The 26,337-nt window shown below is 38.6% G+C and overlaps 1 protein-coding gene across 1 annotated transcript in view; it reads right to left on the bottom strand.

The window, feature by feature from the left end:
* Window positions 1-26,337, bottom strand: part of SMC1B (structural maintenance of chromosomes 1B) — a 76,149-nt gene that overhangs the window by 44,008 nt on the left and 5,804 nt on the right. Inside the window, exons 2-10 of the mRNA XM_059401799.1 lie at window positions 19,208-19,396; window positions 16,723-16,835; window positions 16,434-16,637; window positions 13,034-13,272; window positions 10,833-11,091; window positions 9,770-9,910; window positions 4,598-4,680; window positions 3,817-4,024; window positions 745-930 (exon numbers count right to left, since the gene is read on the bottom strand). Of these exons, the coding sequence (XP_059257782.1) occupies window positions 745-930; window positions 3,817-4,024; window positions 4,598-4,680; window positions 9,770-9,910; window positions 10,833-11,091; window positions 13,034-13,272; window positions 16,434-16,637; window positions 16,723-16,835; window positions 19,208-19,396 (1,622 nt within the window). The remainder of the gene's footprint in view (window positions 1-744; window positions 931-3,816; window positions 4,025-4,597; window positions 4,681-9,769; window positions 9,911-10,832; window positions 11,092-13,033; window positions 13,273-16,433; window positions 16,638-16,722; window positions 16,836-19,207; window positions 19,397-26,337) is intronic.

Raw genomic sequence — 26,337 nt, 5'->3', positions numbered from 1 at the left:
GAACAAGGAGGCATTTTCCTTAGTGAGCAATAAAAAAACCAGTAAAGGGCATCAGCTACAATAACAGCAAAGTCCTGCCCCAGGAATTTACTCTGGATCCCCGAACGCCTCTCAATACATACTTAAAGGCCCCAAATTTAGTCTGTGCACCAAGGGCTGCTGAGTGTTTACTGCAATGTCTGTCACTCTGGGGCTGCATATTTAACAGCTGAGATCAGGTTTGGCATTTCATGGAGAGACCATACGTCTTAACTGTTCCCACAGTTCGCTATGGAACAAAAGAAATTGCTGGCAAGTAAGCTAAAGTAATGTTCTCAAAATCATCAAGGTAGAATTATAGCAAAACTAATTTAGGAAGAAATATAAAATCAAGAATTATTATTCTTGGCACGCTTGGGTGGCTCAGTCAGTTAAGCATGTGCCTTCAGCTCAGGTCATGATCCCGGGGTCCGGGGATGAGTTCCACACCGGGCTCCCTGCTCAGCAGGGAGCTTGCTTCTCCCTCTCCTCTGCCTCCCCCCCTGGCTCACACTCTCTCGCTCGCTCTCTCAAATAAATAAAAATCTTAAAAAAAAATGATCATTCTTCGCCTACCGATACATTAACACCAGCCATTCGAATGACTAACTGACATCCAAGCTATGATTTTTTCAATCACTACCATAGTTTATGGCAATAAAGACACACTTTAAAAGACAAGATTTTATCACGACTAAGCACTAATAAATATTACAAATTTCTTACATCAAGGTAATCCAGAGCAAGGAATGTCTCCGGTTCAGCTCTTTCTTCCTTCAGAAATCGAATACAATCTTTTGCTACCTTTTCAGAGGCTACAACAATGGCAACCATGTACCGGCCAAAAAGTTTAGTAACAGCCAACTGGTATTTCTTGTGAATAGGATGACAGAGGTCAAGGAGTCTTCCAAACTTAGCAGGTTTCAAAAAAGGAGAAAAACAAACATATTATTGAGGAACATATAATTCATTGTTTCTTATGTAACAAAGCATAAGAGCCCAAAACTAATTTTATAAAATTATAAACATATTTGAACAGTCTTATTCAAATGGACATAGATTTCATCATGAAGTATCCATTTGGATGTAGCACTTCACCAAAGAAAAGAGCTGTGAGTACTGGATGGCTCAGTGGTTAAGCGTCTGCTTTCAGCTTAGGTAATGATGCCAGGGTCCCAGGATGGAGCCCGGCATCGGGCTCCCTGCTCAGCAAGGAGTCTGCTTCTCTCTCTCCCATTCCCCCCAACCAGTGCTCCCTTTCTCGCTGTGTCTCTCTCTGTCAAATAAATAAAATCTCAAAAAAAAAAAAAAAAAGTAGCGAGGAGAGATTAGCCTTACAAAGGTATTAAAATATTTTATAAGGCTCTGATAATAGTATTTGTCCGCTCTCTTAGTCATTAAGTAAGAACCAGTGAGGCACCTAGTACATGCGGATACTCAGCTAGACACTGTGTGACCATTACCGAATAAAACAGACACCCTGGCCTTACCAAGCTTTTCGTCTAGTAGGGAAGAAAGATACAAATAGCAATTACGAGCACTTACGAGAGCAATTACGAGTACAAAATGCAGCAGTAATCCACACTGTGATCCAGCACAATGTGCTCTGAGAGTGCGTACTAGGGACCAGGCCGACTTGAGGAGGCAACGGGACTCCTCCTATGAAGAAGCGTTATCTGAGGTCTGAAGACTGGTCAAGAATTAGACTGAACATCAACACCTTTACTAGAAAATGTCAGAATGTCAGCCATCCTGTATCGTCCTGGGAATACCTGAAGATTCAATTTTACATCTTCCTACTCTTTCTTCATTTGCTAGGTTCTACTTCAGGAATACCAATTTTGTTATGATAGACCGTCACTGACTTTACTGTTTATCATCCTGCTCTTTGTTTTTTCCGTGTCCATTCACCTGTGATTAACTCAAACCTTACTGCTAGGTTAGTAATCTGACTTCCAGCTGTGTAACCCATTCTCCTCGCTACTTGACAATCTATTAGTTCAGTAATACTGTTTGTTCTTTTTTTTTTTTTTTTTAAAGATTTTTATTTATTTATTTGACAGAAAGAGAGATCGCAAGTAGGCAGAGAGGCAGGCTCCCTGCTGAGCAGAGAGCCCGATGCGGGGCTCAATCCCAGGACCCTGAAAGCAGAGGGTTAAACCTCTGAGCCACCCAGGTGCCCCTACTGTTTGTTCTTGATTTGTTTTCATAGCTCTGCATTTTACTTTTCTTTGCTTTAGCTCATATGTGAATATGGTTGTGCAAATTCAAGCTCTTATGGGGGATTTTGTTCTGTAACCTTCTCCCAGACTAGGCTCTTAGACTTCCAAGTGCTTTTTAAATTACCATTTCTCTTCATTTTCTATGGACCTGTATCTACCATACTAACTGTTTTCACCTTGCTTACATTTAAGGTGGGCAGCTCTGTGCAGAGCCCAAAGTTGCTGTGCTGGCTAACTGTTTCGCTTGCCTCACCTAGAGTGGAGATGGCTATCTTCTCTGAGGTGATGGACCAAGTAGTTTCTGATCTAGACCCTCAGTATTTTCTGATTTCCTAGCATCTTAGGGCTTGTAAGACAGGGACAAGTGAGGGTTGAGTTGCGGCTGTGTGTGTCTTTTGTTTGAATATCTGTTTTACTCTTTCTTAAGTTTTTCCTTGCCAAGGAAATACCTACGGCCTCTACCATGGGGCAGGGGTGGGGGGGTGTGGGTGGGGAATCCCATTTCTGCCAAAGGGCTTTGAATTGGCCTTCACTTCCATCTAAGAACATTAGAGGTTCATGTTCCTTAATTCACCACTTTTTTAACCAAAGGAAACAAATGTGTGTTGGCTTTTTGCTAGATTAAGGGATATTAGGGAAGGATTCTCAGGAAGTAATCAATTTGTTAGTTTTCCTTCTGCAGAGTTAGGAACAAGAAATGTTACTATTTAATCTTTTCTTTTTAATCATGGACTATCACCATTTTCTGAAGTTCTAGCATTAGATATAACAGCCACTTCTTTTGGTCGTTACACTCATTTTCAAAACTAGTTTTGCCATTTTCTCTGGTATTGGGGGGGAAGGATTCTGTGACCTAGCTTTACTCCTTCATCATGATCTAGAAGTCAAGGCCAGTTTCAAAACAGTTCATGCGGCTAACAGTATTGAAAGCTAAAAGGAGGTTCTCACAAACTAAGGACTGCACAGTGTACACCGGAGTTGGTGACATGAGAGTCAGAGGCCACAGCCATAATGCCAGAGGAAATAATTCTGTGAAGCTGACACCAAGCAACAGGTTAGCTTTTGCTGTATCTGGGCTAATGAAATACATTAGCAAAAGTGGGTATGTGTATCCACGTATCAGCTTTACAGAATAAAAATTCATTGTTTCAAAAGTATGCCAATGATACCTACTGAAAATATATTTTTAAAAAAGTGAAACCATGAAGAATATGCAGTTTGAGACTATCTGCCTGGGGTGGGAGGGCCAGACTATCTTATGGCACCTGTGTCCTTTGAGGATACTGGTCAAACTTAGATTTTTTGGGTAATAGGTTCACACTAATGTTTCCTTCCAATAATGACTATCTATATACACTGCTGAAAGTTATCTAAATTTTGTTGCAATTATTTACTATTAAGTTTTAAATATAAACAATCAAACACAAAACTAAAAGATTTCTGAAACAATTCTGCTTTCTAAAAGCTAATAATTTCTAATAATAATTAGAAATAATTCTGTTTTCTAATAACATTCCTAATCCCAAATAAGAAGGCTTAGGCTTTTTGTTTCAATTAACTATTCATCTCTAATTACCACAGAATCTGGGTAAAGTCTTTTCAGGTGCTCCAGAACCTCCGCTCTCTTTTGCTGCCGGTTCCCCTCATGGTTGTCAATCCCAGCATTCTGCAGTTCATTTCTAATAAGATTCAGTTCCTCATTAACTTCAGACATTCTTGATTTTGTGTTTTCAATTTCACCCACTAGCATTTCCTCTTGCTGTTTTTTCTCTTTCAAGCAATCCCTGCATAACAATAACAATAAATTACACAGCAAAAAGAAAAAACAAAATTTAATTACAAGATACATTCCACTGTGGTCTGGCATCGCAGGGGAACAGAATAGTGTTTATCAATTTTAAGTGATGAAAAATACAATAAAATAAGCCTAGCACCAGACATGGTCAAAGAGATTTTGATCATTCTTTGTTGATTCAGAAGATGCACAGTTCTGAATACTGAGGAAGTAAGGATCGATTGCTATAACAAGAACAGTCGTTGTGGGCTTAGTAATAAGTAAACACAAACGAAAAATAAAAGTTCTGGTGGTAGGATACTTAGGTTATATTAGTTTTCATGACCTAACTTTTATTATAAAATATCAATACCAAAATTACACATTTGAAAGTTTATATTTTTAAAACTTACTGTATTTACTTATATGGTTAAGTATAATTTTTAATTATCCTCAAGGAAATTAAAAAAAAAAAAAGAAGTGAGAACTTTAGGATACAGTCGGTGGAAGCTTTCATTTCATGAATATCCCATAAATATACCAGACACATGAGACCTGAGAAAGCCATAAGAACTGTACCCACATGCATGTTTTTGTATACTCCTCCAACTTTTCTATTCTTTTTTTATGGTCTTCTATTTGTTCTTTTATTTGTTTTAGATTTTCCTAAAATAGGGAAAAAAACATAAAATCAGTATCGGCAACTCCAAACAAAATTATTTTTCACCATATTGCTAGAAATGACTGTAGAATTGTAAGATATTTCAAATTTGAAGCACATCAAATATAACCTTATGAAAACACACGTAAGAGCAATGTTTAACTCTGAAAAGGCAGTAAGGGATAGAGCTTTGTGATTTTAAGTGTCAAGGCTCAAATCCTGGCTTCACCATTTACTAGATAGCTGACCTCTGGTAACTTCTAAGGGTTGATTTTCAAAGACCTCACATATCTCATATGTGTTCCTCAAACTAATTCATTCAAAGAATATTTATTCTCTGGCTATCTTATACTAGGTATGAGAGATATAATAATAAACAGAAGGGGCACCTGGGTGGCTCAGTTGGTTGAGCATCTGCCTCGTGATTTCAGCTCAGGTCACGATCTAATAGGTCCTGGATAGGGCTGCTCGTTGGGAAGTTTGCTTGGGATGCCATCTCTCCCTCTTACTCAGCCCCTCCCCCCACTTGTGTATGTATGCTCTCTCTCTCTCAAATCAATCAATCAATCTTAAAAAATAATAATGGACAGGACAGAGTCTCTGCTCTCAAAGACTGAGGGCTGGTGGGAGGCAGTCAATCACACAATGATTCCAGGACAGTGACTTGGTGTTACAATAGCACAGGAACCTGCAACGCAACAATGGGCCCGTGGGACTAAGACTTCTCTAAAGTCTTGCTCCATTCACTTTATCACTAAATACAAGTGATGTGCTAGCCTTCAACGGCTTTCACCTCTAATCTTCCCCTGTTCACCCTGTGTACTACAGCAAGATGAACCTTTCTTACTCTATTACTAAGAGATCTAAAACCAGGAGTGTACCAAAGTAAAACACACAATTCTTTTTCAGTGTATAATACCAGGAAAGAGAAGAAATGCCAATTTTCATGTGGAAAAGGACAAACATATTCTATAAAGATAATTATGTCATTTTACTCATGTGTAATACAAATTCACTGAATGAACACTTCCTTTGCCAGGTGCCAGAGTTATAACAATAAGCAACACACAGTTCCTTTGCTCTAGGATTCACATATTTTGAAATGAAAGTTCCATATTGAAATTCTATTATCTCCCTAAAGAATTCCATTCAGGGCGCCTGGGTGGCTCAGTGGGTTAAGCCGCTGCCTTCAGCTCAGGTCATGATCTCAGGGTCCTGGGATCGAGTCCCACATCGGGCTCTCTGCTCAGCCGGGAGCCTGCTTCCTCCTCTCTCTCTCTGCCTGCCTCTCTGTCTACTTGTGATCTCTCTCTGTTAAATAAATAAATAAAATCTTAAAAAAAAAATAAAAGAATTCCATTCAAAGCAGCAAAAACAAGATTAATGAGGAATACCAAGTTAAGTCAACTGGAAACACCGACCTCTGCCTTTACTCCAGCCACTTTTAGGGTTTGTATCCTGCAGGTTGAGTTCCTTCCTGGTCATTACTTAGGTCAGATGGGTCTCTTTGGGGTCACCATCTGTTACACAATGAGCTCAGAACAAACTTTGGATATGGCTTAGGTTAAACAATGGGCTTTGTTGGGGCACCTGGATGGCTCAGTCAGTTAAGAGTCTAACTCTTGATTTCCGTTCAGGTCATGATCTCAAGATGGGAAGGTCGAGCCCAGTGTCGGGCTCTATGCTGGGTGTGGAGCCTGCCTCCTTAATATTCCCTTTCTCCCTCTGCCCCTCCCCCCTGCTCACACATGTGTGCATGCTGACTCCCTCGTGTTCTCTCTCTCTCTCAAAAAACAAAATAAAATAAATAAATGGGCTTTGCTGAAGAAAATGTAAAAGGCCAGGGTGTCCGCTTGACACATAATGGGGGACAATCAGACTGTCACAGTACCAGGCATTCTGGATTTGAGATGCCAGTTGTCTGGGAAAACCCAACACTGCCCAGAACCTCGTGACATCGGGTTCTGTGGAAAGTTAAGCTCCTCCTTCCACGGAAGGGAGCCACTAGTCCTTTGGGAAACTGAGTACCGGTAACAGATTTCTCCATGTCTCTCTAGCCTGATGTGTTTTTCTTCTTCTACAAATGTTTTTATATTCAAAAGACAACTGCAACTCAACCACCACTTACTGACATCTAAGTACAAGGTTCACAATGGATAGTTATAAATCCTGCTTTTAAGACACTTCCAGTCTAGTAGAACTGTACCAATTACCTGCTTTTTCTTCAATCTGATAAGAGCCCTTAGGTATAGGTTAAGCACAATGGGTGATTAGATGAGGAAGAAATCATATTCAGGTTCTTGGTGGGGAGAAAAAGCAGGCCAGAGAAGGCTTTGTGATGTGGGCAGCTACAGAATTTACCAGGTAAAATGAGTAGGGTTTTCCAAAACTAGCATGTACAAAGGCAAAAATGCACAACGAGTATTTGCTGAAATCCATGTAAAATTTTATAATGTGACATTAATTACACAAGTGTTTTCAGAGTGGTTACTGCTCTGGTACTACATCTGTTTTTGTCCCTCCACAAAAGGTCCTTTCTTCCACTCACGGTTAGCACGCAGTTCCCCTTTCCTACTTGTTCTCATTTTCCTCTGCCAACGCGCAGCAAGACTACAATGGGAGGCTGAGATGAGACAAGGTCTGGAAGCACATCCCAGCTCCTCCACTTACTAGTCCAGTCAAGTTAACCACCTTGTGTCTCGATTCCTTCATCTGGAAATTCATTAGGTCAACAAATATTTATTGATTATCTGCTCTAGATAAGGAACTATTCCGGGCACTTGGGACCCATCAGTGAACAAAACAGAAAAATATTCCTGCTTTGTGGAGTTTACATTCTAGAGAGGAAGGCAGACAAATAGAACATCTAAGTTAAATCATGTGCTAGGATAATTGCTGTGGGAGAAACAGAGCTGGGGAATGGGGAACAGAAGTGTAGTGCGGACTATAATTTTAAACAGGGAAATCCGAGTAGGCCTCATGGAAGGCAACATTTGAGCAAAGACTTGCAGGATGTGAGGGAGTTAAAAATGAAATGTAGGAAAAGCATGTTCCAAGCAGAGCAATAACCAGTGCACAGGCTCAAAGGCAGAAATATATCTGATGTGTTCCAGAGGCCAGGAGAGCTAGATCACAGGGAATAAGAGAACAGAAAAAGAGGAGATTTGAAAGGCTAATTGGGGTGGGAGAGGTGAACAAATCAGGTAGGTCTATGTACTCGAGAACCTTGACTTAAACTTTGTGTGTGATGGTGAGCCACTGGAGGACTTAAAAAAGGCAAGTTTCATGATCTGACTTAGATACTAAAACCATCTCTTGGGTACTGTGCTGAGACTGTTGTAGAGGAGAAAAGAGTGGAAACAGGGAAACGTAGCAGGCTACCACAGTGGTATAAACAAACAAAAAGAGGATGACTTGGAACAACAGCAGTGGAAAGAAGGGAAATGATTTTTGGTATACTTTCAGGGGGAGCCAGCAGAATTTCCTAAAAGAGTCAAAAAACGGACTCCAAGTTTTCTGCTCTGAACAACCAGTAAGATTGAACTGTCATCATGTAAAATGAGAAAGATCACGTGCAGGAAGCATTTGGGTGTGAAGATCAAAAAGGCAGCTTGGGATTTAAGTTCGAGATATCTATTCAACATCCAGAATGGAGATGCTGACAAAGCAGCCAGATACATGAGGCTGTGAGCAAGAAATACCAGTTTTGGAGTCATCAGCAGATGGTGTGTACACTATGAGAATATAGGTCACCAAGGCAGAGAATGCATAAAGGAGGAAAAACCAGGATGAGAACATACTAATGCTAATATCTACTTTATGAAATTGTTTGAGGATTAAATAAACTGGGTTCATAGCAGGGCTATAAACATGTATATACACGGCCTGTACAAATACACACTATATTACAGTATTACTGCTGTTGTGTCTGGAGAATGTCAGACCTGTTTCCAGAGACATGTTTCATTTCGAAATCCCAATCATTAGCTTCCCCGTCTCTACCTTAGAGTAAACACCTGCTCTATAGTATTGTGAGACATACAAGAGCTAAGGAGCGCAAAGTGTCTAGCAAAGTAATCCATAAACATTGTTCCTCTAAATTCCAAATATCCACATATAAATCAAGTGTCTGTATAATTCAGAACAATTTCCATTTACAGTTCTTATCAGAAATGGTCCTGCTCGGGCACCTGGGTGGCTCAATTGATTAAGAGACCGCTTTCAGCTCCGGCCATGATCCTAGAGAACAGGGATGGAGGCCCTGCTCGTGGGGAGCCTGCTTCTCCTTCTAACCCTCCCACCTCTCATGCTCTTTTTTTTTTCTTTTTTTAAAGATTTTATTTATTTATTTGACAGACAAAGATCACAAGCAGGCAGAGAGGCAGGTAGAGAGAGAGAGGGGGAAGCAGGCTCCCTGAGGAGCAGTGAGCCCAATGTGGGACTCAATCCCAAGAACCTGGGATCATGACCTGAGCTGAAGGCAGAGGCTCTAACCCACTGAGCCACCCAGGTGCCCCCCCACCTCTCATGCTCTTAAAAAAAAATCTTAATCTTGGGGCACCTGGGTGGCTCAGTTATTTCTCAAGATTAAACAGGTCAGCGACAGAACAAGACTGGCAGGAAGCCAGGTCTGCCTTACTCGGGGCAGGGGTGGACACGATCATGCTGTCTCGGTCACTTCCTGTGTAGGGCATCAAGCTCCTTTTGAGTTGTGTCCTTAATGTCCCCACAGGACTTTGCATTCACCTCTATTATGATACTTGTTTGTTTTTTCCCTTCATCTATCCTCCTCCTCACCTTACTGGACTAAAATACATGTAAGAACAGAAACTATGGTCTGCCCTGGCCCATCACTACACAGAAGTGTGGAAAATACTTACTGATTACATGCATGAAGGCAAGGTCTATTTCTACCTTAGACCAAGGAAAGAGCTCCTGGATGGTACACTAAGCAGAAAACTGGGAATCCAGAATTTTTTAAATTAATTGCTTATGTCTTGGATAAATCCATTTATATATTGAAAAGCGGATACAAAAACAGAATACAGTTTCATTGAAAATAATTCGCAGTCATGACTGCACAAACCAAGGTACCTGAACTTCTCCATGCCTCCTCTTCTCAAACACCAGTCTTTCTTTGTCAGCCTTCTGTTCCCACTGCAGCTTTTCCAGCTGTTGGGTCATTATCGCCACTTTCTTTCTTACTTGTTCCTTCAGTTCTCTGTAACGATCCAGCTGCAGAAGGAACAGTTAAATATTACTAATTCACATAAGAAGCATGAGAGGAAATTTTAAAGATACCATTTACTAGCAGATAATCCTATCAAAAGTTTTATATAAATTAGTTGATAGTTTGCCATGTTCTCCAGGTAAGATAATGCGAACACAAAATGAACCTCTTATTTAAACCTGCTTAGACAATACATAAGGCATTCAAAACCAACTTTATGTTTCTGTAAGAAATTCTTAGACGAGAAAGGGGATTAAAACTCATTAATGGCCCAAAAGCAAGAGTTCAGATAAAATTACAGATATTCAGATAAAATTATATTTATTTATACAGTTTGTATGTTATGATGTAAGATTATTATAAAATTAATGAAAGATAAATGATAAAAATTCAATTAAGAGAATTTTGAAAACTCTGAATTACAAATTTTTGGGTATCTACTAACAATTTATTATAATTAAGTCTTACATACCAAATTGGATATTAATTCACCACCACATTTGAACTACCTCAAATAATCAACTTTCCTCCTGCCAGTTAAGTGGTTATGTTTTTTTAAAGCCACATATATCTTATTTTTAAGTTTTTATAATATTTATAAGGAGAAAATGATTACCTTAAAAACTTAAGAACATAGTTTAATTACCTAACCTTTTTACAAAATGATAGTAGGTAGTCTTTTTGAAGTTTTTCTATAACTGTAATTAACTCACAAAGGTTATGCCATCTAATCTTATAAAGTAAAAATAGCCTAGTCGAAAGATTAAGTTTAACTCTGGATACAGGCTGAAAATTTTCAACCCCTATTAAGTTAGATGAGGATTGTCTGAGGATAATCTCTTAAAATATCAGAGAACATTCTTTAAATTGTTTCTAAGAAGCTGAGATAATAGAAATGAAAATTTTCTCATTTGTTGACTTGTTCACCTGACTGGCTTCTAGTTCAATGTCTCGCCCCTTTTGTAAGATTTCTTCCTCAACCTGCTTTTCAAAACTCCTCCATGCACCATCTAAATCAATCAGCTCTGTCTCCAGGGCTTTTATGTCATCTTCCTGTTTAGAACACTGTTTCTCACTGTCCTTTATTGATTTCTTAGCCACGTCTAATTTCTTGAGGTGGTGAGAAGTGTTTTCTTTGGCTTTAATGTATTGAGGCCTTTTCTGATTTAAAAGCGCTTCAAGAGATCTAAAAAGAAAATAAAGTTTGCTTTAAAGTAAATTAAATCTATACTATATAAAGGAAGTTCTTTTGATCAAATCATACATTTAAAAATAAATTCTAAAAATTAACTTTCAGAGACTATAAGCAGATCAGTGATTTCCCATCAGGGCTGGTGGTGGGGCTGGGTGGGGGTCGTTATGGCACAGGGGAACTTTCCGAGTGGTAAAGCTACACTGTATGATACTATAATGGTGAGCATATCACATCATGCATTTGTCAAAATCTATAGAACTTTATAGCACCAAGAGTGAACCTTAATGTAATGTATGCAAATTTAAAAAGATCACTTAGGAGGTCAGGGGATCCTAGATGGGATATAACCAAAGCATCTACTAATTACCAATCTTGGTTTGAAACTCCTTTATGGGAGGGGGTGAGGGGAAAGGAGCTAACCTAAATAACTCTGAAAATGACTCAAGTCTAAAAACTAAAACAAAAGGAACTGTACATAAGCATTATACTCTAGTTGCTAAGGCTGCTCCCCATGAGGGCACGGGTTAACAATTCTGGGATTGCTATGTGTGACTACTGGAGTTGAAAATGAACAGCAAATGGTAAGATTTAATCCCTTTTGATGGCTGAATAATATTCCATTGTGTATATATCCCACATCTTCTTTATTCATTCATCTGTTGATGGACACCTGGGCTTCTTCCCATAGTTGGCTATTGTGGACATCGCTGCTATAAACACTGGGATGCAAGTGCCCCTTTGGATCACTACACTTGTATCTTTAGGGTAAATACCCAGTGGTGTGATTGCTGGGTCATAGGGTAGCTTGACCTGGATGGAACTGGGGGTATTATGCTAAACAAAATAAACAAAATAAGAGAAAGACAATTATCATATTTCACTCATATGTGGAATTTAAGAAACAAAACTGAGGATCATAGGGGAAAGGAGGGAAAAATAAAATAAGACAAAATCATAGAGGGAGACAAATCATAAGAGACTCTTAATCATGGGAACAAAACGAGGGGAGATGGGTAGGGGGAAATGAGCATGTGACATAATGAGCAGTGGCTATTATATGTAATTGATGAATAAATGAACTTTATACATGAAACTAATGATACCTTATGTTAATTGAATTAAAATAAAATAAAATAAAATAAATAAAAAATAAAATGAAAAGCAGACTGTGGAAGCCAGGTTTCTCACTGTTGCAATGGAGTTTATAGACAGGCATAGGCAGGAGAAGGCCAACATCAACAGTGAGGTCAGTTTCATATTATCATGTATGAGACAGATGGTATGTCATACAGATTATATGTTGACATTCCTGATGTGATATGATGACAATGACATTTTATTTCTGTGGCCTTCCTCCTCAAAATTCATAAACCTTTACTAATTACAAGAAAACTATCAGACAAATACAAATTGACAGACATTCTACAAAAAAAACCTGGCCAATATTCCTCAAAACTCTCAAGGTCACCAAAAATAAAGAAAGACTGAGGAACTGTCATAGCCACGAGGAACCTAAGGAGACACGATGACTAAATGTAATGTATTCCCAATCAGAAATAGGACACTGGGGAAAAATCAGAAAATATGAGTAAAGTATGGGCTTTAGTTAATAGTAGTGTCTCAACACTGGTTCATGAATTCTGACAAATTAATAATGACCACTGGCTGTTAATTATTAATAATATTATTAATAAAATTAATATAATAAATTAATAAAAAATAATCTATCAAATAAATAATGTGAAAAGTAAGATAAATTAGGTGTGGGGAATAGGGGAACTCTTGCTATCTTTGTAATTTTTCTGTGCACTAAAAATATTTCAAAGTAAAAAAATTTTTTTAAAAACATCTACTTTAAAGGTGTCACTTATATATATTTTTTCTATCAATGTACATAAAATCCAGTTGTTAATAACTATTTTTAAGAACTCACTTTAATTCTTTTTCTGTTTGTTGTAGTTGTCTGGTTAACATTCCATGTTCCTTCTTCTTGGCTTTCACTATATTTTCATGATGGGAAAGAGACTCCTTTGTGACACTCAAGTCCCTACTCACGTGCTCTAATTCAGTGTTCAGGAAATGAATTTTCTTCTCATTATGATATAGTTGGAAAAGCTGTAATTGTATCTTGTTCATTTTCAGTTCTTCAAGGAGACTCTGATAACGTTCTGCCTATAAAACAGTACAATTCAACAACCATTAAAAGGAAGTATATTTAAAGGTGACTTTTCATATACTCAGCATTAGTACCAACAAACCATCTCTAAGAAATCAAATTACTTACTATTTATCTATTATTTATTATTCACAAGTTATTAAATTTATGAAATAATTACTTATGTCACTAAGAAATAGTATTGTCAAAAGTAGCATTATTTGGAGAAGGTTTCTGGATACAGTTATATAATACATCAGTAAATGATTTTATTTTCATCCACTCAGTGGTAGGAACAAAGAAGTGGCACCTGCTAACCTGGGTCTTTGTCCCATTTCTGTCTTGACCTCAGAGTATGGCAAGTCCATGAACACTTCTGACATCAGCTTCCTAATATGTAAACTGAAGGAAGTTATAGGACTTGTAAGGTGCCTGGCAACTTTTTTTTTTTTTAAAGACATTTGAGAGAGTGTGTGCGCACACTCACATGCACACAAGCAAGGGAAGGGGCAGAGGGAGAGAAGCAGATGCCCTACTGAATACAAGGCTGAGGAGGGGCTCAATCTCTCAACCCTGAGATCATGATAACTTCAAGGATTCCAGGTAAAATTCCTGCTATAAGATGTAATTTTTTCTGTGATCAGCAATATTAAAAATTCTAAAATATATGTAAAATGGAAGAATTTCCTTAGCATTTGTACTGTTAATAAAGGAATGGGGCACCTGGGTGGCTCAGTGGGTTAAGCCTCTGCCTTCGGCTCACGTCATGATCTCAGGGTCCTGGGATCGAGCCCCGCATCGGGCTCTCTGCTCGGCGGGGAGCCTGCTTCCCCTTCTCTCTTTGCCTGCCTCTCTGCCTGCTTGTGGTCTCTGTCTGTCAGATAAATAAATAAAATCTTTGGGGAAAAAAAAAAAGGAATAAAGCGCTGCCTTGAAGGGAAATCTCCTAATCAATGATATATTCCGAGTAATATGTAAACAGCCATTTGCCATGACACGGTAATAAATAGTTGGGCAATTCAATGATTCTAACTGTCTAAAGTTTGAAGTTTAGTAACTCTACATTTCTATAAACTGTTTCAGTATATTATGGATACCAGAGTCTTTCACTGACATCATCCCTCTCCACTAACAAAACCAAGGACAAATACACATACTTAAAAATATGAAGAAACAGAGAAACATCACAATGAGAAACATATCTACCTTTCATTTATTTCTTCAAATATTAATGACTGCCTACTTACTATGTGCCTGGACCTGTTGAGGGGACTGTAGTAGAGAAGAAGATGGAAATAGTCCCTGCAGGGCACCTGGGTGGCTCAGTGGGTTAAGCCTCCACCTTCGGCTCAGGTATGATCTCAGGGTCCTGGGATTGAGCCCCGCAACAGGCTCTCTGCTTGGCAGAAAGCCTGCTTCCTCCTCTCTCTCTGCCTACCTCTCTGCCTCCTTGTGATCTCTGTCTGTCATTAAATAAATAAATAAAATCTTTAAAAAAAAAAAAAAAGTCCCTGCTCATATCAACTTACAAGTTAGTTGTTCTAATGGTGGGAGGGGGAATGAGAGCATAAACAAGCAAACGTAATAAACAAGGTAATTTCATACAGCAATACATGTTACCAAAAAATAGGGTAATGCAATAGCACTAGGGAGGGGCGCCAACTTAGATTGGCATGTGGATACCAAATGCTTTCCTGAGAAAATACCTTTTAATGACAACTTGAATGAGAGAGTACTGGCCATGGAAACCATCAGGTGCACAGTTGTCTGGCAGGGGAAACAGCAAAAGCTCAGAGCTAGAAGTGAGCACATTATGTTCAATAAACAGTGAAGGTCAGTGTGGTGGGAGAGGAGAGGAAACTAAAGCTTGCGAGGTGGGTAAGGGGCCATATAACTACACCGGGGAGGGACACTAGAGGGAAGCACTGCACTGACAGAGATTTTGGTTTGTTGTTCAAAAAAAAAAAAAAAGATTTTCTTTATTTATTTGAGAGAGAGGGTGAGAGAAAGCATGAGAGGAGAGAAGGTCAGAGGGAGAAGCAGACTCCCCACTGAGCAGGGAGCCCGATGCGGGTACTCGATCCTAGGACCCTGGGATCATGACCTGAGCCGAAGGCAGTCGCTTATCCAACTGGGCCACCCAGGTGCCCACTGATAGAGGTTTTATGCAAGAGAAAGACAGACTGATTTCCATTTGACAAAGATTATTCTAAGCACAAATAATTATCAACCATAAATAAGACACTATACTAGGCATTGTGAAGGGCAACAAGAAATACCACAGAGCAGTCTCTGTGCAGTGTGTCTGTGGCCTCCTAGAGGTTCCCAGGACGCTCTGAGGGAGCTCCTGAGGTCCAAACACTTTTCATAAGCCCTCATTTGCTTTTTTCATTGTGTTGACAGTTGCACCGATGGAGGATAAACCTACTAGGCCTTCACATAAATTTGGTTTGATGCAGGAGATAAGAGGTTCTTCTATTAAGCCAAGTATTAAGGAGATGATAAATATGTAAAACAATGCCACCCTTCTAATTAGTTTAAAAAATGCAGCTATTTTTCATAAAAATACGTCATTTATGTTAATGTATGTTTACTACTGTTTTAACATTGACTATTAAAAAATATGTATATATTTTAAAATTTAATTTTTTCAGTGTTCCAAGATTCATTGTTTATGCACCACACCCAGTGCTCCATGCAATACGTGCCCTCCTTAATACCCACCACCAGGCTCACCTAACTCCCCACCCCTTCCCCTCCAAAACCCTCAGTTTGTTAAAATACATTTTTAAAATTTCTCAGTTTCAAATATAATAAATATTGGTAGATATAAGCCACATTAACCCAAACTCTTTGGGGGCCTTATACATTTGTAAGAGTGCAAGGGGACCAGATCCAAAAGTTGAAAGCTTCTGTCATAAAAGATATAAAACCCCCAAGCTTATTTTTAGTCAGTAAAATCAGATATTTTTGTGGTTAAAGTTGTACTGCCTATTAAGGAAAAACAAAAACAAAAAAAAAATAGAAACTACATCAAAAAGTTTTTTTTTAACAAATAGTGGACTTTCTTTGTCTTACATTATTTTTAACATCTTGTTAGTAACCGCAAGCCAATACCTAGCAATGCTAACAAAGTCTTTGTGTCCGACACTTACTGGTTCCACCATCACAACCTTACCTCTTCTTTCTCTAACTTTGCATGTTTGCGTTCTGCGGCTACATTTTTCTTCTTATTAAAATTAAACTGTGCATCCTCTTCAGCTTTCTGTAACTTTCTTTTCTTTTCCTCATATTCTCCAATAAGCTCTCCTGATGTGCTGATCTCCTCAAAAAACTGGGTTCTTTCTTTGGGTTTTTTCATTGAAATCGACTCCACAGTTCCCTTTTAAAAACAGTAAAGCACATCATATAAAATATATGTCTGTATTTTCAAAATCATGAACAAACAAACCAGTACAGCTCCTTACCTGAAACACTAGACAGTTCCGTGCTTTGACTATTATGCCTATCTTTTCCAACTCAGCTACGTACACAGAACGACTCACTGGATTATCATCAAAATGAAATTCTGAGCATCCCCCTAAAATAAAAGAAAAAAGCTATTATTGGAAGTAAAGATACCAGACATGTAACAACCATTCAGGGTTTAGTAAAATTACTTCTCTTATTGAAATGGTCAGTTATGCAACAACATACCTGTTATTAATAAATACATTTAATCAGTCAACAAATATTGAATTACCACCATATGCCAAGGAGTATTCTACAGCAGTGGACAAACTGAATGAAAGTCTGGATCTCAAGGAGTTTAAACCTTCCAATGCGGACACACACAAAAAGGAGCTATGTAAGTACAACAATTACCACATGAGAAAACGTTAAGTGCTAAGGAGTAAGAGAGCTGGGAGGGGGACATGGAAGTCTCTGTGTGTGGGGAACAGGCATTCTGGTTTTGAATAGGATGTTACCGTCTGAATGTCTGTGCCCCCTCTAAATTCATATGTAGAAATTTTAACTCCAAAACGTGATGGTATTAGGAGGTGTGGCCTTTGGGAGGTGATTAAGTTGTGGCTGTGGAGCGCTTGGGGACAGGATTGCTGACAAAAGAGATCCCACAGAGCTCCCTAGTTCCTTCCACCAATGTGAGAGCATAATGAGATGTCTGCAGCCCAGAAGAAAGCCATTCATTGGACCATACTGGCAACCTGATCTTGGACTTCTTGCCTCCAGAACAGTGAGAAATACATTTTTATTCTTTATAAGCTATTTGTTACAAGGTCGCTGTAATCAAAACAGTATGGAACTGGCATAAAAACAGTCATAGAGACCAATGGAACAGAACAGAGAGTCCAGAAATACTGCATGATCTCAGGTATATGCAGAATCTAAAATAGTTAAACTCACAGAAACAGAGATAGAATGGTGGATGCTAGCGACCGGTGGAGGGGAAAAATGGGGAGAGGTTGGTCAAGGGTTACTAAGTTTTAGTTATGCAAGATAGTGAGTTTTGGAGATCTAACGTATAGTAATGTGACTACAGCTAACAATACTGTATTATATACTTCCAATTTGTGATGAGGGTAGATCTTAGGTATTCTCACCAGAAACACACACACTCATCAACATACAAAGAAAACAGTAACCATGTAAGGTGATATATATGTAAATTAGCTTGATTGTGTTGTTCATTTCACAATGTATATAAAAACAGATGTATACCTTAAACACATGCAATTTTTAAAATTAGCATTTTTTTTCTTACAAGTAAGTTTTAGGCCCAATGTGGGGCTAGAACCACGAATCCAAGATCAAGAGTCACCTGCTTGGGGTGCCTGGGTGGCTCAGTGGGTTAAAGCCTCTGCCTTCAGCTCAGGTCATGATCCCAGGATCCTGGGATCAAGCCCTGCATCGGGCTCTCTGCTCAGCGGGAAGCCTGCTTTGCTTCCTCTCTCTCTCTGCCTGCCTCTGCCTACTTGTGATCTCTGTCTGTCAAATAAATAAATAAAATCTTAAAAAAAGAAAAAAAAAGAGTCACATGCTCTTCTGACTGGGTCAGCAGGAGACCCTAGATAGATATATGCAATTTTTACTTGTCAATTATACCTCAATAAAGATGGGAAAATATAAATTTATGATGATTTTTTAGATAAATAGAGCAGGCTAGGTAATCTTTGCTGCAACAGAGATTTTTGAATAAAAACCCAAAGGAAGTGAGAAAACTCACCGATAAAGATATCTATGTGGTAATGTGGTGAAATACTTAAGTTACACACTAAGGTATAAGTATTTCCACAATTATCAGCGGCTGAATCTGGGGAAAGTTAATAAGAGAGTATTTATACACTAGAACATTAAGACCATGTTCTAGTACACAAGAACAAAACACCAAAAGCAAAAGACCAAAACCAAGACATGCCTATTTTACAGAGACTTTGTAAACTCTTAGCATATAGAAAAGATACACATAAGCAACTCTCAGTCTTGCTTACTCAGGAAACAAGGGTTTATTTATCAAATTCCTGTTTCCTGAATAAGTGACAAAAATGCAAATTCAAATATTTCACTTGGGTTGCTATTTGGTGATAGAAAAACTTCCAATACAAACCAAAAATATACATAATAATCAGTTTGTCACAAAGAAAACCATAAACCACATATGTAGAGAACCTCCTTCATTTTAACCTAATAACCGTCAAATAGAAAAATGCTATTTGACGACAGGAAAATGTGAACAAATCCATCTAAAGAAGACTCTTAGTGGAGAATCAAACAGGTTCTATTACTTGCTTCTGAGATTTGCCATCTAAGAGGAAGAACCCCCCCAAATCTCTAGTTTACTATGCCAGTGGAATAACAAATCACACCCTCCAAAAAAAGAGAAGAAAACAGATGATCTGACTTAACTTTTGAAAAATCAAATGACTCATAAGCAATTATCTACCAAAAAAGTACCTCGGATAATCCTTGTAAATGTTTTCTCTTCTCCACTTTCCTCCACATACACAATTTTCACACTTGCAGAAGAGGAGACGGGTCTTCCAATATGTGCTCCGTGAATGAGTTCTTGAATATTTTTCACTCTTAAATTAGCTGTTTTCTCTCCCATTACAAAACTAAGTGCATCCATTACATTAGATTTTCCTGGGAAAGAAAAGAGAGTAAAAAGTTACTCCTTTTTTTTTTTAATTTATTTTTTATTTTCAGCATAAAGTTATTCCTTCTTATTAATAAAAAACCTTGCCCAGAGTCAAATAAACCAGGCCACCCTTGGAAAAGAAATAGAGCCAATACACATCTCAGTAATACTGTCTCGTCTATATTTAGGATGTGACTGAACAATTTTATATAGATCACTGGTTTCTTCTATGCAGCTATGGTAGAGCATTAAGTGGCCTAAATTTAAGATTAAATAAGGGGATCTAAACCTCAACTCTCTTCCGTTATTAAATACTATACTATGGCAAATCATCTCTAAATTTTAAAGACTTTTTAATTTGACAAAGAGAGAGAGAGATTATAAGTAGGCAAAGAGGCAGGCAGAGAGCGAGAAGGAAGCAGGCTCCCCGCTGAGCAGAGAGCCGATGCGGGGCTCGATCCCAAGACCCTGAGATCATGACCTGAGTTGAAGGCAGAGGCTTAATCCACTGAGCCACCCTGGTGCCTCTCATCTCTGAATTTTAGTTACTCCATTTTATGACTACTAACAATCACATACTTTTAAAAATGGCTAACTATATACAAGATATTCCCACGGACAAGAAAAAATCCTAAATACTTAGCTAAAGTATTACATTAGCTTAAATACTTATGATTGGTAGGAGTTGGTGGTACAGCAGCCTGAGCCTACTTTTTTTTAAAAAAATTATTTATTTATTTATTTGAGAGAGAGAGCATGCACAGTGAGGAAGGGCATGTGGGGGAAGCCAGAGGGAGCGCCTGTACCCTTCTGAATTAGTGTTTTTGTATTCTTTGGGTAAATACCCAGTAGTCTGATTACTGGGTCACAGGCTAGTTCTATTTTTAACTTTTTTTTAAGATTTTTTTTTTTTTTAATTTGACAGACAGAGATCACAAGTAGGCAGAGAGGCAGGCAGAGAGAGAGGGGGCGGGGAAGCAGGCTCCCCACTGAACAGAGAGCCCATTGCAGGGCTCAATCCCAGGACCATGGGATCATGACTTGAGCCAAAGGCAGAGGCTTTAACCCACTGAGCCACCCAGGCACCCCTCTACTTTTAACTTTTTGAGGAACCTCCAAACTGTTTTCCACAGTGGCTGTACCAGTTTGCATCCCCACAAACAGTGCTGGAGGGTTCCTTTTTCTCCACATCCTCACCAACAGTTAACATCTCTTGTGTTTTTGATCTCAGCCATTGCGGCATGTGTGAAGTGTTAGCTCATCATAATTTGATTTGCATTTCCCTGATGATGAGTGATGTGGAGCATCTTTTCATGTGTGTGTTGGCCATCTGTGTGTCTTCTTTGGAGAAATATCTGTTCATGTTGTCTGCCATGTTTTAGCTGGATTATTGTTTTTTGGGTGTTGAGCTGTATAACTTCTTTATATATTTTGGATACTAACCCTTTTCTAAACCAATTCATCTTTTGAGCCAGCAATTCCTCTTCTAGAAATCTATCTCCCTCATACATGCGTACAACTATACAATGGAAAATACACAGCTATGCAATTCATTATAGGTTTTTTCTAAGAGAAGAAGATCAGAAATAACTCAAGTGTCTAGAAATTAGAGGAATACCTGAAATAACTGTATAACAGCCACACAAGGAGAATTACACAGCAGAAAGAGAAAAGGATGTAGTCAATGAAAAAAAAGTTTATAACAGCATATATAGTAAAAAACTAAATACAAACTTTGGCATAAAGAGAACTAAGGGGTTAGAAATAGCAATACAAATCTATTTACTTGCATTTGCAAAAAGGGATACTGAAAGATAATCAAGAAATGGTCATTTATACAAAGTGGAGAGCAGGACACAGAAACTGAGCTGGACACATGTCAGCCTCTCCTGGTCCATTTTCCTCCCTGCTTTTTGCCCTGTATCAATAGGCTCTCATACCTTTTGCTTCTAGCTGGATTTGGTCACTGGGGAGCTCTGGCAGGAGGGAAGGGAAAAAATGGGGTCAGGGTATTTATTGCCCTACTTCTCTCTCTGTGAAGTGGCTTCCAACTAGCTGTGTCCTTTGACAGGTTCCAGCACTTAAATTTCCTTCTCTCTGCCTTGGGTGGCGACAGGTCCATCGTGCTAACCCTGCAATTCCTCTAGAACTTGGAATTCCTTTATAGCCTCCCACACCTTTGTAATTAGTCCCTTTGTAAATCAACCTTCAATAAATTGTCCTCATTTGAATGTGCCACCTGTCTCCTGTTGGGACCCTGACTGATAGAGGGTAAAGGGCAGAAGCAAGATTTCTCAGTGTATCCCTTTCTATAGTTTTGACCTTTGAAATACATATATTTATTACCCATTTTAAAAGAATCTAAAATTTTAAAATTCTGTAAATGACAACAATCAGAAACAAGTAAACCTGACTGAATGTTAAATATAGTCATATTCAGAAATATTTTATTTCAAGGGACTTCAGACTACAAAATTCTGAATGTACATTCTTCATGGGATGTGTTTTAAGGACCAAAAAGAAGCACAAAAGAATTCTAAATTTCCTTTATTTTCTTAATTGTTTGAAATCTTACTGATATTGATAATTTTAAGATTGTTTTCTTTATATCGTACATTAAAGCAAATACATAATTATATGAGTGATGTTAGGAACTAAGATTTTCAGGGTAATAAGAAATATTTGCAATGACAAGCATCAGGAAACAGTGAAAACACAATTATATTAAAACTGAATGCAGGGGTGCCTGGTTCAGTTGGTTAAGGGACCAACTCTTGATTTTGGCCTCAGGTCATGCTCTGGGGGTTGTGAGATCAAGCCCTGCATGGGGCTCTATGCTCAGTGGGAAGTCTGCTTGAGACTCTCCCTCCCTCTCCCTCTGCCCCTATCCCTGCTCTGTCTCTCAAATAAGTAAGAAAATAAATAAATCTTTAAAAAATACCAAATGGAGAATCTCAACATGAATTCAATTTTTGTTTTTTACTTTATTAGGATTTATTCATTTATTTATTTTAGAGCGAGTACAAGTAGGAGCGGAGAGGGAGAAGGAATCTCAAGCTGACTCCGCACTGAGTACATAGCCGGTCTGGAGGCTTGATCACACGATGCTGAGTTCAAGACCTGGGCAAGAAACCAAGAGTTGGTGGCTTAACAGACTGTGCCACCCAGGCACCCCATGAATTTGATTTTTAAAAAATTACTGTAACATGGAAAGATGCTCAAACATAATAATCTCTAGGGAAAGGCGTATCAAAACCACAATGAGATAAAATTCTCATTAACTAGGATGTCTAAAAGAGAGAAGACAATAGCAAGTGTTGAAGATGTGGAGAAATCTGAACATTCATTGCCAAGAGGAATGTCAAAATAGAGCGCTTCCTTCAGAAAACAGTCTGGCAGTTCCTCAAATGTTAGACACAGTTACCACAAGACTCAGCAACTCCACTCCTAGGTATACATCCAAGAGATATGAAAACATGTCCACACAAAGACTTGTACACAAATGTTGAGAGCAGCATTATTCAAAACAACCATAAAATGGCAACAATCCTTCAACTGGTGAATGAATACAATGCGGTACACCTTGCAATGAAGTATTATTCGGCAATAAATAGGAATTAAGGACTAATACATACTATAACACAGAGGAACCTCTTAAGTTAAGTGGAAGAAGCCAGACAGAAAAGGCCCCATATTACATGGTTCCATTTACATAAAGTGTCTAGAATAGGAAAATCCACAGAGACAGAAAGTGGATTAGGGGTTGCCAGGGGCTGGATAGAAAGGAGATAATGGAGAGGAATGCTAATGGGTACAAGGTTTCTTTTTGGGGTGATGAAAATGTTTTGGAATTAGCGATGACAGTTATACAACCCTGTGAATACAATGAACATCACTGAATTGTTCACTTAAAGAGGACAAACTTGATAGCATGTAAATTATATCTCAATAAAGCTTCTATAAACAAAAGAACAAGTCTGAACAAGTGCCTCAAGTATTTCCTAGCTCCAGCCACTGAAATGGCCTAGACCCACTATTACCCAAACACACTCATCAAAAGCACTATCTCTTGTTCTCAGATCGTGGTCTTTAGTAAATTTCCTTCAAAAAGAAACCAGAAATAATCAGAGCACTGGCTATTTCCAAGTCTGAGGCTGGGAAAATTGAAGAATAGCCTGGGAACTGGAGCATCTTATGTCAGAAAGTAAGGAAGATTTCAAATATTAATGAGGTCATGATCAAGGACACAGGAGGAAGCTTGAAAGAGTTCCTACTGACTAAAGATATAACAGGGTGAGCATCAAAAACAATAATGGTTTATGGGGTACCTGGGTGGCTCAGTCAGTTGGGCGTCTGCCTTTGGCTCAGGTCATGATCCCAGGATCCTGGTATCAAGCACTGCACAGGGCTCTCTGCTCAGTAGGGAGTCGGCTTCTCCTTCTCCCTCTGCCCCTCTAGCCTACTTATGCTTTTTCTCTCTCTCTCTTTCCCTCAAATAAATAAATAAAATCTTAAAATAAAAAAAACGAGTAATGATTTTGGTGGATTAAAACACACCATATCAATGAAAATCTATGGGTCCATAACAATAGTAACAAAAAAAGAGATAAACTCATTTTCACCATTTATACTATTAAATTTCATTTATGAAAATACTAATTAAAAAGGACAAGCATTGGGGATGCCTGCATGGCTCAGTTGATTAAGCAACTGCCTTCAGCTCGGGTCCTGGGATAGAGCCCCAGTTGCCCCTTCCCCTCCCCCTGACAACTGCCCTCTTTTGCTTGCTCTCTCTCAAGTGAATAAATAAAATCTTAAAAAAAAATAAGACAAGCATGTATTATGTTTTTCCAATGTGAACTGTATTTTAGGTTTCTAATAATCCCAGTCAATGAAAAAAAACCTTTTCTTAAAACAGGGGACTACCACTCAGTGAATGTAGAAAAAGCATGACATATTATAAACGCAATTTTGTAAACCTTAATAAAATGCCAATTCAGTCAGGATTATTAAATGGCATTAAAAACATGTGGGTAGCAAATCCAGTAATTTCGACATTGGCTGCAACAATATTTTACTAGATAGGTTTCCTGAAGCAAGGGAAATGAGAGCAAAAATAAACCATCGGGACTACATCAAAATAAAAAGTTTCTGCACGGCAAAGAAAATAATCAACAAAACTAAAAGACAACTTGCCAAATAGAAGATATTTGTAATGACATATGCAATAAAGGGTATCTAAAATACATAATGAAGTTATACAATTCAACACCCCAAAAACAAATAATCCAACTAAATAATGGGCAAACAACATGAACAGATATTTTTCCAAAGACACACAGATGGCCAAAAGACACATGAAAAGATGCTCCACAACACTCATCTTTGGGGAAATGCAAATCAAACTATAAAGAGCTATCACCTCACACATGCTGCAAAGGCTAAGATAAAAAACACAAGAAATAACAGTGTTGGTGAGGATGTGGAGGAAAAGGAACCCTCGAGCACCATTTGTGGGAATGTAAACTGGTGCAGCCACTGTGGAAAACAGTATGGAGGTTCCTCAAAAAGTTAAAAATAGAACTATCCTGTGATCCAATAATCAGACTACTGGGTATTCACCCAAAGAATACAAAAACACTAATTCAAAAGGATACAGCCACCTCAATGTTTTATAGTAATGTTATTTATAATAGCCAAGATATGGAAGCAGCCCAAGTGTCCATGAACTGATGAACTGATAAAAAAGATGGGGTATGTATTGGGACGCCTGGGTGGCTCAGTTGGTTAAGCAGCTGCCTTCGGCTCGGGTCATGATCCCAGTGTCCTGGGATCGAGTCCCGCGTCGGGCTCCTTGCTCGGCAGGGAGCCTGCTTCTCCCTCTGCTTCTGTCTGCCTGTGCTCGCTCTCTCTCCCTCTCTCTGACAAATAAATAAAATCTTAAAAAAATATATATAAAAATATTAGTTAAAAAAAAAGATGGGGTATGTATATATAGTGGGGTATTAGTCATAAAAAAAGAATGCAATCCTACCATTTGCAACAACATGGGTGGAACTAGAGAGTATAATGCTAAGCAAAATCAGTCAATCAGAGAAAGACAAATACCATGATTTCACTCATGTGGAATTTAAGAAATAAAGGGGGAAAAGAGGCAAACCAAGAAACAGTTCAAAAAGTGAAAAAGAAAAAGAAACAGATTCTTAAGAACAAACTAATGGTTACCAGAGGGAAGATGGTGGGGGGAAGGAAATAGGTGATGGGGATTGAAGAGTACACGTAAAATGGTGAACACTGTGTAACGTGCAGAACTGTTGAATCTGTAAGGGCCTACTTAATCAGAGGGAGCCATTTTGTTGTTCATGCAGTAAACTTAGATTGACCCTGCCCCTCCCAGAGGAACCTACTTGCAAAGCCCAGATACAAGGGCGGGTCAGCCAGGTAGAGATGGGCAATCAGTGGGGCACACATACATCTACTAGGGTGAACTGTAATTCAATTGGCCGCCCGTGTGTGACCTAACATGACTGTGCAGTTTTCTCTGTGCATTGCAATCTCATTGGCCACCTGTGTATAGCCTGGCTAAACTACCTCTATAAAAGTTAGTCTGTGAGGCTGGGAGGGGTCACCTCTTTGCAAGAGACGGCCCTGACCGGTCAGTTTGATTCTCGATGCTTGGCACGAAATAAAGCTTTGTTTGACCTTCGCTTTGTATCAGTCTCGCTCCTTTGATTATGGACCATAATAGAACCGATATACTGTACTCATGAAACTAATATAACACTGTGTTAGCTATACTGGAATTATAATTAAAAACAAAAAAAATTTGGGTAATTGGTGGATATGGAACATTTTTCTAATGTCAAATTAACACTAATAACCCTAGAACACTAACTAGTTAGAAGGGAAAAACTAATTGTACAATAGAGTAATCACTGTCACTACT

This window comes from Mustela nigripes, chromosome 6 (genome assembly GCF_022355385.1).
Source record: "Mustela nigripes isolate SB6536 chromosome 6, MUSNIG.SB6536, whole genome shotgun sequence".
Classification (NCBI taxonomy): Eukaryota; Metazoa; Chordata; class Mammalia; order Carnivora; family Mustelidae; genus Mustela; species Mustela nigripes.
The sequence above is the reverse complement of the archived record's forward strand: the minus strand, read 5'-3'. Positions and strand labels throughout refer to the sequence as shown.